This window comes from Anomaloglossus baeobatrachus, chromosome 2 (assembly GCF_048569485.1).
Source record: "Anomaloglossus baeobatrachus isolate aAnoBae1 chromosome 2, aAnoBae1.hap1, whole genome shotgun sequence".
NCBI lineage: Eukaryota > Metazoa > Chordata > Amphibia > Anura > Aromobatidae > Anomaloglossus > Anomaloglossus baeobatrachus.
Genome location: NC_134354.1, coordinates 300,953,540 through 300,966,484, shown reverse-complemented (window position 1 = coordinate 300,966,484; position 12,945 = coordinate 300,953,540). Strand labels below are relative to the sequence as shown.

General features: G+C 46.3%; 1 protein-coding gene across 1 annotated transcript in view; it reads right to left on the bottom strand.

Annotated features, from left to right (window-relative positions):
• Positions 1–12,945, bottom strand: part of LEMD2 (LEM domain nuclear envelope protein 2) — a 62,689-nt gene that overhangs the window by 27,389 nt on the left and 22,355 nt on the right. Inside the window, exons 2-3 of the mRNA XM_075335862.1 lie at positions 8,809–8,849; positions 786–861 (exon numbers count right to left, since the gene is read on the bottom strand). Of these exons, the coding sequence (XP_075191977.1) occupies positions 786–861; positions 8,809–8,849 (117 nt within the window). The remainder of the gene's footprint in view (positions 1–785; positions 862–8,808; positions 8,850–12,945) is intronic.

Below are 12,945 nucleotides of genomic sequence, written 5' to 3'. Positions count from 1 at the left end.
TCTTAGGGTATGTGCCAACGATCAGGACTCACTGCATCCTGGACGTAGCGGGTCCTGACCTGCGGGAACACGAATCTCCTCCGCAGGAGACTGCAGCTGCTCGCACCCACGATCAGGGTTCAGTGCGGTGCGGTCTCTCAATTGTGTTCTCCCTTCAGAGGACACACGCGATTCCGCAGCAAACAATTGATATGCTGCGGTCTGGAAAGACGCTCCACAAGTCAGTGCTTGCTGCGGAAAACACAAGCACAGTGGGCACAGGATTTCTAGAAATCCCATCCACTGTGGTTGAACGGTACGAGTTTTGGATGCAGCTGACGTCCAAAATGCTGCAAACACTGATCTTGGGCTCCCAACATTTATTTTGGAAAATGAAGCAACTGACAAAAAAAAAAGTGAAATTTGGCAATAATATTTTTTTTCTACTGTGGTTAAGGTACGGGGGCACGCAACTATACAGGAGTGGTTGTCTTGTGATCATTGTAACGACAAGATGGTTGGGCTCTTTCACTAGAATCTGAAGGTACAGCCAAGATTTACCTAACTTGTATGGGCAGTAATTGTAAACTTACACAACTTTTTATCATTTATTGTAAACTCTATATGTACAATGCTGAATACACCATTTAGGATTTGGCAGGGGCCTCGGGGTGTAGCTGCTCGTTAAGTAGCACTTACTGACAAGACTAAGCAGTAGGCAATCTAGATCTGTAGCAGAACGTTATTGCAATGCTATGGCACATCATAAAAAGGTTCTTTTGAACAAAGGAACAATAAATACATACCAGCCTCTAAGGACAAAAAATCATACAATTCTGACAAGATTTGGAGAGTAATTTCCCTTTGCTTGGCTTTGCAAAACTGTAGAAAAGAATAGATAAATAGAATAAAGAATTAACTTTAATAAACAGGAAACAACTATGGAGAAATTATATAATTAGATGAAACTCAACAATAATATGACAGTGTAATCTGGCAATGACAGACATTGATAGATGCTGCATTATAAATCATTTTTTTTTTACATAATCCATATGGTTATTTTTTTCTGTCTTCTGCTGCTGGTTTTGACAAACATCAGAATTAGGTGCAAGACCCCTCACTAGACTACTGACGACAGATCACCATAGAATATGTGCCCTGTATGAAATCTATCAGTTCTATTCTTGGGTTTCTTTGAAACTGAATAATTACATAGGAATAGTGTTCAGATAACTGGCCAGATTTCACTTATTGGGGCTCAAATGTAGCCTAAAACGTGCCAAATAATGTAACATCTAGATTTAAAGGGAATCTGTTGGTAGGATCAACCTTCCTAAGCAGTCTATATGAGCATGCAGGTCATCGAAAGCTGAATAAAATGGTACCTTGATATAGGTCATCCAATGTCTTATTCCAGAGAAATCCAGGTTTTTGGTATATAGAGATAAGCTGTCCTAAGCTTTGGGCAGGACACTGGTCTGCATGAGGATCTGCCTCCAAAGCTTATTTTTACCAGTGTAAGACTTGTAACTAACACAGAACAGTAGAACCAAGTCTACATACAAACATTTACTGCAGCTCTCACAGCTCTGCTGTTTTGAAACAATCTTTACACCCTGTCTGCCTGTGAGATGTAGGGTGAAGCCAAGAGGAACCTGCAGATGTGTCAGTTATAATCACACACAGCTCTGCAGAGAGCGGCCATCACACTGGTAACACCCCCTCTATATAAAACAAGCTGTGGAGGTAGAGTTATCTTCCAGGCAGCGTCCTCCCCATAGCCAAGAACGGCTCATTAACGCAAAAAAGAGAATTTTGTTACTTACCATAAATTCCTTTTTCTTATAGTTCCGTATTGGGAGACCCAGACCATGGGTGTTTAGCTTCTGCCTCCGGAGGACACACAAAGTACTACACTTACAAGTACAGCTCCTCCCTCTGAGCTTATACACCCCCTGGTAGCCAGTCCTAGCCAGTTTAGTGCAAAAGCTGAAGGAGAATAGCCACCCACAAGTAGAACCGAGTAAGAACCGGAACAACCGGAGACTCTGTCCACGACAACAGCCGGTGATAACACACGGAACAAGAAAATTGCCAACAGGCAACAGGGAGGGAGCTGGGTCTCCCAATACGGAACTATAAGAAAAAGAATTTACGGTAAGTAAACAAAATTCTCTTTTTCTTTATCGTTCCTTTGGGAGACCCAGACCATGGGACGTTCCAAAGCTGTCCCTGGGTGGGAATAAACAGAAAAACTAAGAAGTAGGCAGAGCCTAACTTCACAAGTGGGCGACAGCCGCCTGAAGGATGCGTCTGCCCAAGCTCGCATCTGCCGAAGCATGAGCATGCACTTGGTAGTGCTTCGAAAAGGTATGCAGGCTAGTCCAAGTGGCAGCCTGACAGACTTGTTGAGCCGTAGCCTGGTGCCTAAAAGCCCAAGAGGCACCGACAGCTCTGGTCGAGTGTGCTTTGATCCCCGGCGGGGGAGGCACCTGAGTACTCTGGTAGGCGTCCGAAATGGTCGATCTAATCCAACGGGCCAGGGTCGGCTTAGAAGCAGAGAGACCCTTGCGCCGCCCTGTGGTTAGCACAAAAAGAGAGGTGCACCGCCTAAGCGCAGCGGTGCAAGACACATAAATCCGGAGAGCACGCACCAGATCTAGAGTATGCAGTGCTTTCTCAAAGCGATGAACAGGGGCCGGACAGAAGGAAGGCAAGGAAATATCCTGGTTAAGGTGGAAGGGAGAGACCACCTTAGGAAGAAAGTCCGGGGTCGGACGGAGAACTACCTTGTCTTGGTGAAAAACCAAAAAAGGTGACTCCGAGGTGAGCGCAGCCAAATCAGAGACTCTCCTGAGAGAAGTTATGGCAACTAGAAAGGCCACCTTTTGAGAAAGACGATACAAAGAAACCTCCCTAAGGGGCTCGAAAGGGGGTTTCTGCAATACCGTGAGGACCAAGTTAAGGTCCCAGGCATCCAAGGGCCGCCGATAAGGCGGAATGATGTGAGACGCACCTTGCATGAAGGTGCGGACCTGAGCCAGCCGGGCGAGACGCCGCTGGAACAGCACTGATAGAGCTGAGACTTGTCCCTTGAGAGAGTTGAGGGACAGTCCTAGCTGCAGACCGGACTGTAAAAAAGACAGAAGGGTCGGCAACGAGAATAGCCAAGGAGAATGGCCGGAAGAGCGACACCAGGACAGGAAAATTTTCCAAGTCCTGTGATAGATCTTGACGGAGGAAGACTTAAGGGCCCGAGTCATAGTGGAGATGACTTCAGGAGGAATACCAGAAGCCGTCAAAATCCAGGACTCAAGAGCCACGCCGTCAATTTGAGTGCCGCAGAATTCGGGCGGAAAAACGGACCTTGCGAGAGCAGGTCTGGACGGTCCGGAAGATGCCACGGCATCTCCACGGACAGTTGGAGCAGGTCCGGATACCAAGCTCGCCTGGGCCAGTCCGGTGCAATGAGGATGACTCGACGGCCCTCCATTCTGATCTTGCGCAGGACTCTGGGCAAGAGAGCTAGAGGGGGAAACACGTAGGACAGACGAAACTGGGACCAGTCTTGAACCAGAGCGTCCGCGGCGAAGGCCTGAGGATCGTGGGAGCGAGCCACGTAAACCGGAACCTTGTTGTTGTGACGGGATGCCATTAGGTCCACGTCCGGAGTGCCCCACTTGCGGCAGATTGACTGAAACACTGCCGGGTGCAGGGACCACTCGCCAACGTCCACGGATTGATGGCTGAGAGAATCTGCCTCCCAGTTTTCTACGACAGGGATGTGGACTGCGGATATGGTGGACTTGGGAGTCCTCCGCCCATTGAAGAATGCGTTGGACCTCCAACATTTCCAGGCGGCTGCGTGTCCCGCCTTGGTGATTGATGTGGGCAACCGCTGTCGCATTGTCTGACTGGACTCGAATGTGTCTGCCCGCCAACAGGTGGTGAAAGGCTAGGAGAGCTAGAAGCACAGCTCTGGTTTCCAGCACATTGATTGAAAGGGCTGACTCGGACGGAGTCCAAGTGCCCTGTGCTCTGTGGTGGAGATGTACCGCTCCCCAGCCGGATAGGCTGGCATCCGTGGTGAGAATCACCCAGGACGGAGTCAGGAAGGAGCGCCCTTGGGACAGGGAGAGGGGTCGAAGCCACCACTGAAGAGAGCTCCTGGTCCGTGGCGACAGAGCCACTAACCTCTGCAAGGAGGAAGGCCGCTTGTCCCAACAGCGGAGAATGTCCAGCTGCAGAGGACGCAGATGGAACTGGGCAAAGGGAACCGCCTCCATGGAGGCCACCATTTGACCCAGCACCTGCATCAGGCGCCTGAGGGAATAACGGCGAGGCCTCAGGAGAGAGCGCACCGCTAGCCGGAGAGACTGCTCTTTGATTAAGGGCAACTTCACAAGTGCCGGCAAAGTCTCGAACTGCATCCCTAGGTACGTGAGACTCTGGGTCGGAGTCAGAGTGGATTTGGGAAGATTGACAATCCACCCGAATTGGGCTAGGGTGGCGAGAGTGAGCGAAACACTCCGCTGACAGTCTGCGCTGGATGTACCCTTGACCAGAAGGTCGTCCAGATAAGGAAGCACTGCTAACTCCTGGAGGTGCAGGACCGCAATCACTGCCGCCATGACCTTTGTGAATACCCGAGGGGCCGTGGCTAACCCGAAGGGGAGAGCCACGAATTGGAAATGATCCTCTCCTATCGCAAAACGTAACCAACGCTGATGTGACACTGCGATTGGCACATGTAGATAGGCATCTCTGATGTCGATGGACGCCAGGAACTCCCCTTGGGTCATAGAGGCAATGACTGATCGCAGAGACTCCATGCGAAAATGCCGCACCCGGACATGCTTGTTGAGAAGCTTGAGATCCAGGATGGGCCGGAAGGTACTGTCCTTTTTTGGAACTAGGAAGAGATTTGAGTAAAAACCTCTGAACCGTTCCTGAGCGGGAACTGGGACAATCACTCCGTTTGCCTGCAAGGACGCCACGGCCTGCGAGAAGGCGGCGGCCTTGGAGCAGGGGGGAGTTGAGAGAAAAAATCTGTTTGGAGGGCTGGAAGAGAATTCTATCCTGTAGCCGTGAGATATGAAGTCTCTCACCCACTGATCGGAGACTTGCTTTAACCAAGCGTCGCCAAAGTGGGAGAGCCTGCCACCGACTAAGGACGTGGCTGGAGCGGGCAGAGAGTCATGAGGAAGCTGCCTTAGTGGCAGAACCTCCTGCGGTCTTCTGCGGACGCGCTTTTGGGCGCCAGTTGGATTTCTGATCCTTGGCTGAGTTAGCGGACGAGGGGGAAGGCTTAGAGGATGACCAGTTGGAGGAACGAAAGGAACGAAACCTCGATTGATTCCTACCCTGGGCGGGTTTCCAGGTCTTGGTTTGTGGCATGGAAGTACTCTTCCCGCCAGTAGCTTCTTTAATGATTTCATCCAGCTGTTCACCAAACAGCCGTGAACCAGCAAAAGGGGATTAGCTGAAGCCACCGCAGTGTGGTGAGCAGCCTCTAGCATGGCAGACATGGCATAAGATGAAAAAGCTGAAGCCTGAGCAGTTAAGGTAACCATCTCAGGCATAGATTCCTTGGTGAGGGAATGCATCTCCTCTAGAGAAGCAGAGATGGCTTTGAGAGCCCACACTGCTGCAAAAGTCGGGGAAAACGCGGCCCCCGCAGCTTCATACACAGATTTGGCCAGAAGGTCAATCTGACGGTCAGTGGAATCCTTAAGTGAGGTGCCGTCAGCCACCGACACAACAGTCCGGGCTGATAGCCTAGACGCCGGAGGGTCTACCTTTGGGGAGTGAGACCACTCCTTGACCACCTCAGGTGGAATGGAAACCGGTCATCAGAACCACGCTTTGGAAAGCGTTTGTCAGGGCAGGCCCTGGGTTTGGTCACAGCGGTCTGAAAACTGGAGTGGTTAAAGAACACTCTTCACTCTCTTAGGCGAGGTAAACTGATGTTTTTCTGCCAAAGAGAGTTGCTCCTCTGACACTGGCGGATTGAGATCCAGCACAGAATTAATAGAAGCAATCAAATCACTAAGATCTGAGTCACCCTCAGAGAAATCGATGGGATACATAGCCTCCGAGCCCCCAGTGAGGGCATCCTCCTCATCTTGAGAGTCAGCTCTTGAGACAGAGCCGTGGGATGGGGAGGGGGGGGAAACCCTGCGCCTTCTCTTAGAAGGATGGGGTCTGGGATCAGATGATGAATCCTCCGTGAGCTCCGATGGACGGAGGTCAGAGGATAGGAGTCCTCTGTCAAGAGTATTAGAGGCACCCTGTGAGGGAGGCTGATGCATATTCATCAAGTCCTGGACAAAAGTCCCATGGACTCAGCAAATGACTGGGATATGGACCTAGAAAAGGACTCTACCCAGGCCGGGGGTTCAGTCACAGGTGCAGCAGCAGCCTGAGAGACCACTGGGGGTGAGACTCCAGGCTGTGGCACCACCAAGTTAGAGCAACCATCACAGTGTGGATAAATGCTCGGCTCAGGCAGCAGGAGCTTACATGCAGTGCATGCAGAATAAAGCTTTGGAGCCTTGCTCCTTGTGTGAGACATGCTGCTGGAGTAGGGGCTTTGCAGAGAATGAACCCCAGGGAGAATATACAGAGGTCCACAACCGGAGACCGGCTGTGGCTTACCAGACCGCTGAGCGCGGTGTTGTGTGCCCTCCAGATCCCGAAGCCTGGTCCCCCAGTGCGCAGCACCTCAGCAGAGATGCAGAATGCAGGATGTCCCAGAGCAGAGTGAACTCTGCCTGAGAAATGGCCACCGGAGCGAAGAGATGGGGTGGGACTAGGGGCGTTCCTATAAAAGAGCGGGAACTGGAGGGCTATAGAGACCTGCAGGGAAGGAGGGACGCCCCAGCAGTGGGGAGTGTCCCTCCCCTGTGTAGAACGGCCGCCGGGAGGAGCCGAACCTGTCCCTCTGCATGAGTGACATGTGAGGAAAATGAAACTAGGCCTCCGGTGAAGCCGGGGCCTAAATTTAAGCGGCAAGGCCGACAAGCAGGCACCATCGCTGCGGTTCTCAGGCAAAAGCTAGAGAACCCGCCGGAAAAGTTAAAAGAATCACATACAGCATACTCCTCTCCCCTTACAATAAAGAACCGGGACCCCCAACATAAACGTCTCAGGTACTTAGCTGCTGAGACGCAGGGCCATGTCCCTGGGGATGAGTGCTCCGATCCAACAGAATCCTCAAGGGGCTGTGGATGGAGACCGGACTCCTGCCAGGCATGGAGACCGTGCTGGCTCCCACTTCAAGCCAGAGCCCAGAAGGGATGGTGAAGGAGCACGGCATGTAAGGCTACAGCCTTGTAAATCAACCTTAACAACACCGCCGACACAGTGGAGTGAGAAGGGACATGCCGGGAGTCCAGACATGGACCCGCTTTTCTTCAAACTCTTTCCAAAAGTCAAACAAATCAGATGAGAATGCATGTGTGTGTGTGGATGTATGCCTCCTGACACAAAGCAATAAACTGGCTAGGACTGGCTACCAGGGGGTGTATAAGCTCAGAGGGAGGAGCTGCACTTTTAAGTGTAGTACTTTGTGTGTCCTCCGGAGGCAGAAGCTAAACACCCATGGTCTGGGTCTCCCAAAGGAACGATAAAGAAAAAATAATTTCTTGGGAATAAGACATCGGATCACAGATACCAACATACCATTTTATTCAGTCCATATAGACGGCTTAGGATGGTTGATCCTATTAAAAGATTCCCTTTAAAGGGAACCTGTCACCCGATTTGGGGCCTATAAGCTGTGGCCACCACCAGTGAGCTCTTGTATATAGCATTCTAACATGCTGTATATAAGAGCCCAGGCCGCTGTGTAGAACGTAAACACTTTATAATACTCACCTAGGAGGTCGCTCCGGTGCAGACTGGACGAATGGGTGTCTCCGTTCTCCGGCGCCTCCTCTTTCGGCCATCTTCGTCCTCCATCTTCTGAAGTCTGGGTGCATGACACGTCCTACGTCATACACACTTGCCGGCATTGAGGTCCTGCGCAGGCGCACTTTGATCTGCCCTGCTCATGGCAGATCAAAGTATTGTAGTGCGCCTACGCAGGACCTCAATACCAGCCTGTGTGTATGACGTAGGACGCGTCATGCACCCAGGCTTCAGAAGAAGGAGGACCAAGATGGCCGAAGGAGGAGGCGCTGGTCCTGGAGAACAGCGCCACCCATCTGACCAGTCTGCACCAGAGCGACCTCCTAGGTGAGTATTATAAAGTGATTGTTACAGTCTACACAGCAGCCTGGGCTCTTCTATACAGAATGCTGTATAAAAGAGCTCACTGGTGGTGGCCGCAGCTTATAGGTCCCAAACCTGGTGAGAGGTTCCCTTTAAGCCTATATATTAGGTGTTTAGAACATAATAAATAGGGTTTGTGGCCCAATTGGAGAGTGGCATGGTTTTAGATATACCTACACAAGTCATTACTTTGGCACAAAGATCGGTCTAAAATAAAGTTAACCAATAGGTGATGTGAAGTTAAACTAAACTATAGTATGAATATTCCATCAAGAAGCTCAGGGAAAATGAAGTTGTACCCTCATCGATAATGGCTGCTTTGTCATAAAAGACGACAACACCATAATGCTATTTACATAGTATAAACACAGTACACAAAACACTTGCATAAAGTACGGGTATTAAAATTTATTGTGAATGCATCACTGTTACACTGGTTAGATTTGGACAGGCAGTAATTTGCAAAGATGTGCAGATAGATAAAAAAAACTACATATGCTCTCATAGAAACTAAATAAAGAAGAAATCCATAAAAAAAGAAAATACAATTACCGGGTCTTTTCTGCCGTCGCAGTCAGCAGGAAGCAGTTTAGCTGGAAGACAGATATATAAGGAATAATGGCTGTTATAGCTGAGGTCTGTAAACACCAGGCAAGATTCATCTGGCCCCCCTCATTTTTTCATGTTACACCCACAAACGTAAATGCATATTATTAGGATTTTATGTGATATACCAACACTAAGTATTTGTGAAACAAAAGAAATGATACATGGTTTTCTAAATATATTAATATAAAACTTTGAAACTTGTGACGTGCATTTGTATATACAGCCCCTGGTAGTCTGTTACCCCTAAATAAAATCTTGAGTGAAAAAGTGCCTCCAGAGGTCACCAAATTAGGAAATTGAGTCCACCTGTGTGTACTTCATTTGCAGTATAATTACAGCTGTTCTGTGAAGGCCTCAGAGGTTTGTTGGAGAACACTAGAGATCAAACAGCATCATGATAACCAAGGAACATATCAGAAACGTCAGAGATAAAGTAATGGAGAAGAGTAAAGCAAGATTGGGTTCCAAAAATACATCTAAACAAGGTTTTAAAGAAATAGTCCACACTTTGAGGAGCTCTGTTCAAACCATCACCCAAAAATGGCCCAACTGCAAACCTACCAAGACATAGCAATCTGGTTAAACTAAAGGCCCCTTTACACAGAGATAAATCTGTGGTTGCAGTGAAATTGTGGACAATAAGTGCCAGGTTTGTGCTGTGTACAAATGGAACAATATGCCCATGATTTCACTGCAACCACAGATCTGCCAAAGATTTATCTCTGTGTGTAAAGTGGCCTTAACATCCCAAGCAAGGAGAGCAGTAGTTAGAGAAGCAGCCAAGAGGCTCATGGTCACTCTGGAGAAGCTGCAGAGATCCACAGCTTAGGTGGGTGGTTATTAGTTGAACTATTAGATTAATATTCCCCAATTCTGGCATTTATGGAAGTTTGGCAAGAAAGCAATTTTTTAAAGTAAGTAATAAGTCCTGGTTGCAGTATGCAAAAAAGCCATGAAGAGGAAACATCAAGCATGTGGAAGAAGGTGATGTGGTCAGATGAGATCAAAGTGGAACTTTTTAGGCTAAATGCAATTCGCTATTTGTGGCGAAAAACTAACTATGCACATCACCATCCCCACCATCAAACATGGTGGTGGCAGCATCATACTGTAAGAGATGTTTTTCTTTACCAGGGACATGGAAACTGGTCAGAGTTTGAAAGATGGATGGAGCTAAATACAAGTCAATCTCTGAGCAAAACCTATAAGAGGCTAAAATAAAAAAAAAAAAAATTTATGTATGCAGCTCTGGCAAAAATTAAGAGACCACTTCCAAATGTTCAGTTTTTCTGATTTTTCTCTTTATAGGTATGTTTGAGTAAAATGTAAATTGTTTTTTTTACTCTATAAATTACTGACAACATGTCTCCGAATTTCCAAGCAAAAAATGTTGTATTTATTTTCTGAAAATGAGAAATGGTCAAAATAACAAAACAATGCATTAATTTCAGACCTCAAATAATGCAAAGAAAACAAGTTTATAATCATTTAGAAACAACAGTACTAATGTTTTAACTCAGGAAGGGTTCAGAAATCAATATTTTGTGGAATAACCATGATTTTTAATCACAGCTTTCATATGTCTTGGCATGCTTTCCACCAGCCTTTCACACTGTTTTTAAGTGACCTTATGCCACTCTTGGCACAAAAATTTAAGCAGTTCTTCTTTGGTTGATGGCTTGTGACTATCCATCTTCCTCTTAACAATTCAGAGGTTTTCAGTGGGGTTCAAGTCTGGAGATTGGGCTGTCCATGACAGGGTTTTGAAGTGGTGATCCTTCATCCACACATTGATTAACCTAGCTGTGTGGCATGGCGCATTGTCCTGCTGGAAAAAACAGTCTTCAGAGTTGAGGAACATTGCATGAGCATATGGAAGCAACTATTTTACCAGGATAACCTTGTATGCGGCTTGATTCATATGTTCTTCGCAAATTTTAATTTGCCCAATTCCTGGTATAAGGTAATCTTCTGTGATGATTTTAATTTTCAGCTTTGCCCAACACCTGGTCGCCTAATGGTTAGACAGAGACCTGGAGAGGCGTACAAGCTACAGTGTCTTGCACCCACTGTGAAATTTGGTGCAAGAGACTGTGGCCTTGGTGGAGGATCGATGATGATCTGGGGATGCTTCAGCAAGGCTGGAATTAAACCACTCAAAAATTACATTATATAATACATATAATATAATACATATAATATGCATTATATAATATAATTATATAATATACAGTGCCTTGCAAAAGTATTCAGCCCCTTTGAATTTTTCAACCTTTTCCCACATATCAGGCTTCAAACATAAAGATAACATTTTTAATGTTATGATAAAGATTCAACAACAAGTGGGACACAATTCTGAAGTTCAACGAAATGTGTTGCTTATTTTAAACTTTTGTAAAAAATAAAAAACTGAAAATTGGGGCGTGCAATATTATTCGGCTCCTTTACTTTCAGCGCAGCAAACTCACTCCAGAAGTTTGAGGATCTCTGAATGATCCAATGTTGTCCTAAATCACTGATGATGATAAATATAAGCCACCTGTGTGTAATCAAGTCTCCGTATAAATGCACCTGCTCTGTGATAGGCTCAGTGTTCTGTTTAAAGCAAAGATAGCATCATGAAGACCAAGGAACACAACAGGCAGGTCCGTGATACTGTTGTTGAGAAGTTTAAAGCCAGATTTGATTACAAAAAGATTTCCACAACCTTAAAGATCCCAAGAAGCACTGTGCAAGCGATCATTTTGAAATGGAAGGAGTATCATACCACTGCAAATCTACCAAGACCCGGCCGTCCATCCAAACTTTCATCTCAAACAAAGAGAAGACTGATCAGAGATGCAGCCAAGAGGCCCATGATCACTCTGGATGAACTGCAGAGATATATAGCTAAGGTGGGAGAGTCTGTCCATAGGACAACAACACAAATCTGGCCTTTATGGAAGAGTGGCGAGGAGAAAGCCATTTCTCAAAGATATCCATAAAAAGTGTTGTTTAACGTTTGCCACAAGCCACCTGGGAGACACACCAAATATGTGGAAGAAGGTTTTTGGGCACAATGCCAAACGATATGTTTGGCATAAAAGCAAGATAGCTTATCACACTGAACACACCATCCCCACTGTCAAACATGGTGGTAGCATCATGGTTTGGGCTTGGTTTTCTTCAGCAGGGACAGGGAAGATAGTTAAAAATGATGAGAAGATGGATGCAGCCAAATACAGGACCATTCCTGAAGAAAACCTGTTGGAGTCTGCAAAAGACCTGAGACTGGGTCAGAGATTTGTCTTTCAACAGGACAATGATCCCAAACATAAAGCAAAACCTACAATGGAATGGTTCACAAATAAACGCATCCAGGTGTTAGACTGGCCAAGTCAAAGTCCAGACCTGAATCCAATCGAGAATCTGTGGAAAGAGCTGAAAACTGCTGTTCACAAACGGTCTCAATCCAACCTCACTCAAGCTCCAGCTGCAAAGGAAGAATGGGCAAGAATTTCAGTCTCTAGAAGTACAAAACTGATAGAGACATACCCCAAGCGACTTGCAGCTGTAATTGCAGCAAAAGGTGGCGCTACAAAGTATTAACTTAAAGGGGCCGAATAATATTGCACGCTCCATTTTTCAGTTTATTATTTTTTATAAAAGTTTAAAATAAGCAATAAATTTTGTTCAACTTCACAATTGTGTCCACTTGTTTTCTTCACCATTACATTAATATTTTTATCTTTATGCTTGAAGTCTGAAATGTGGGAAAACGTTGAAAAATTCAAAGGGGCCGAATACTTTCGCAAGACACTGTAATTATAATATATATATATATATATATATATATATATATATTATATATATATATATTATATATATATATATATATATATTAGTAAATCGAGACTGGGGTATAGGTCCGTCTTCAAGTAGGACAACAACCCTGGACATACTACCAACTGTTACAAAGGAATTTTTTTATATCAAAGTATATTCATGTGTATGAGTTGCCCAGTTGGAGTCCAGACCTAAATCCCACTGAGAATATGCAAGTCTTCAAGATGGCTTTTCACAGACGCCTCCATCCAATCT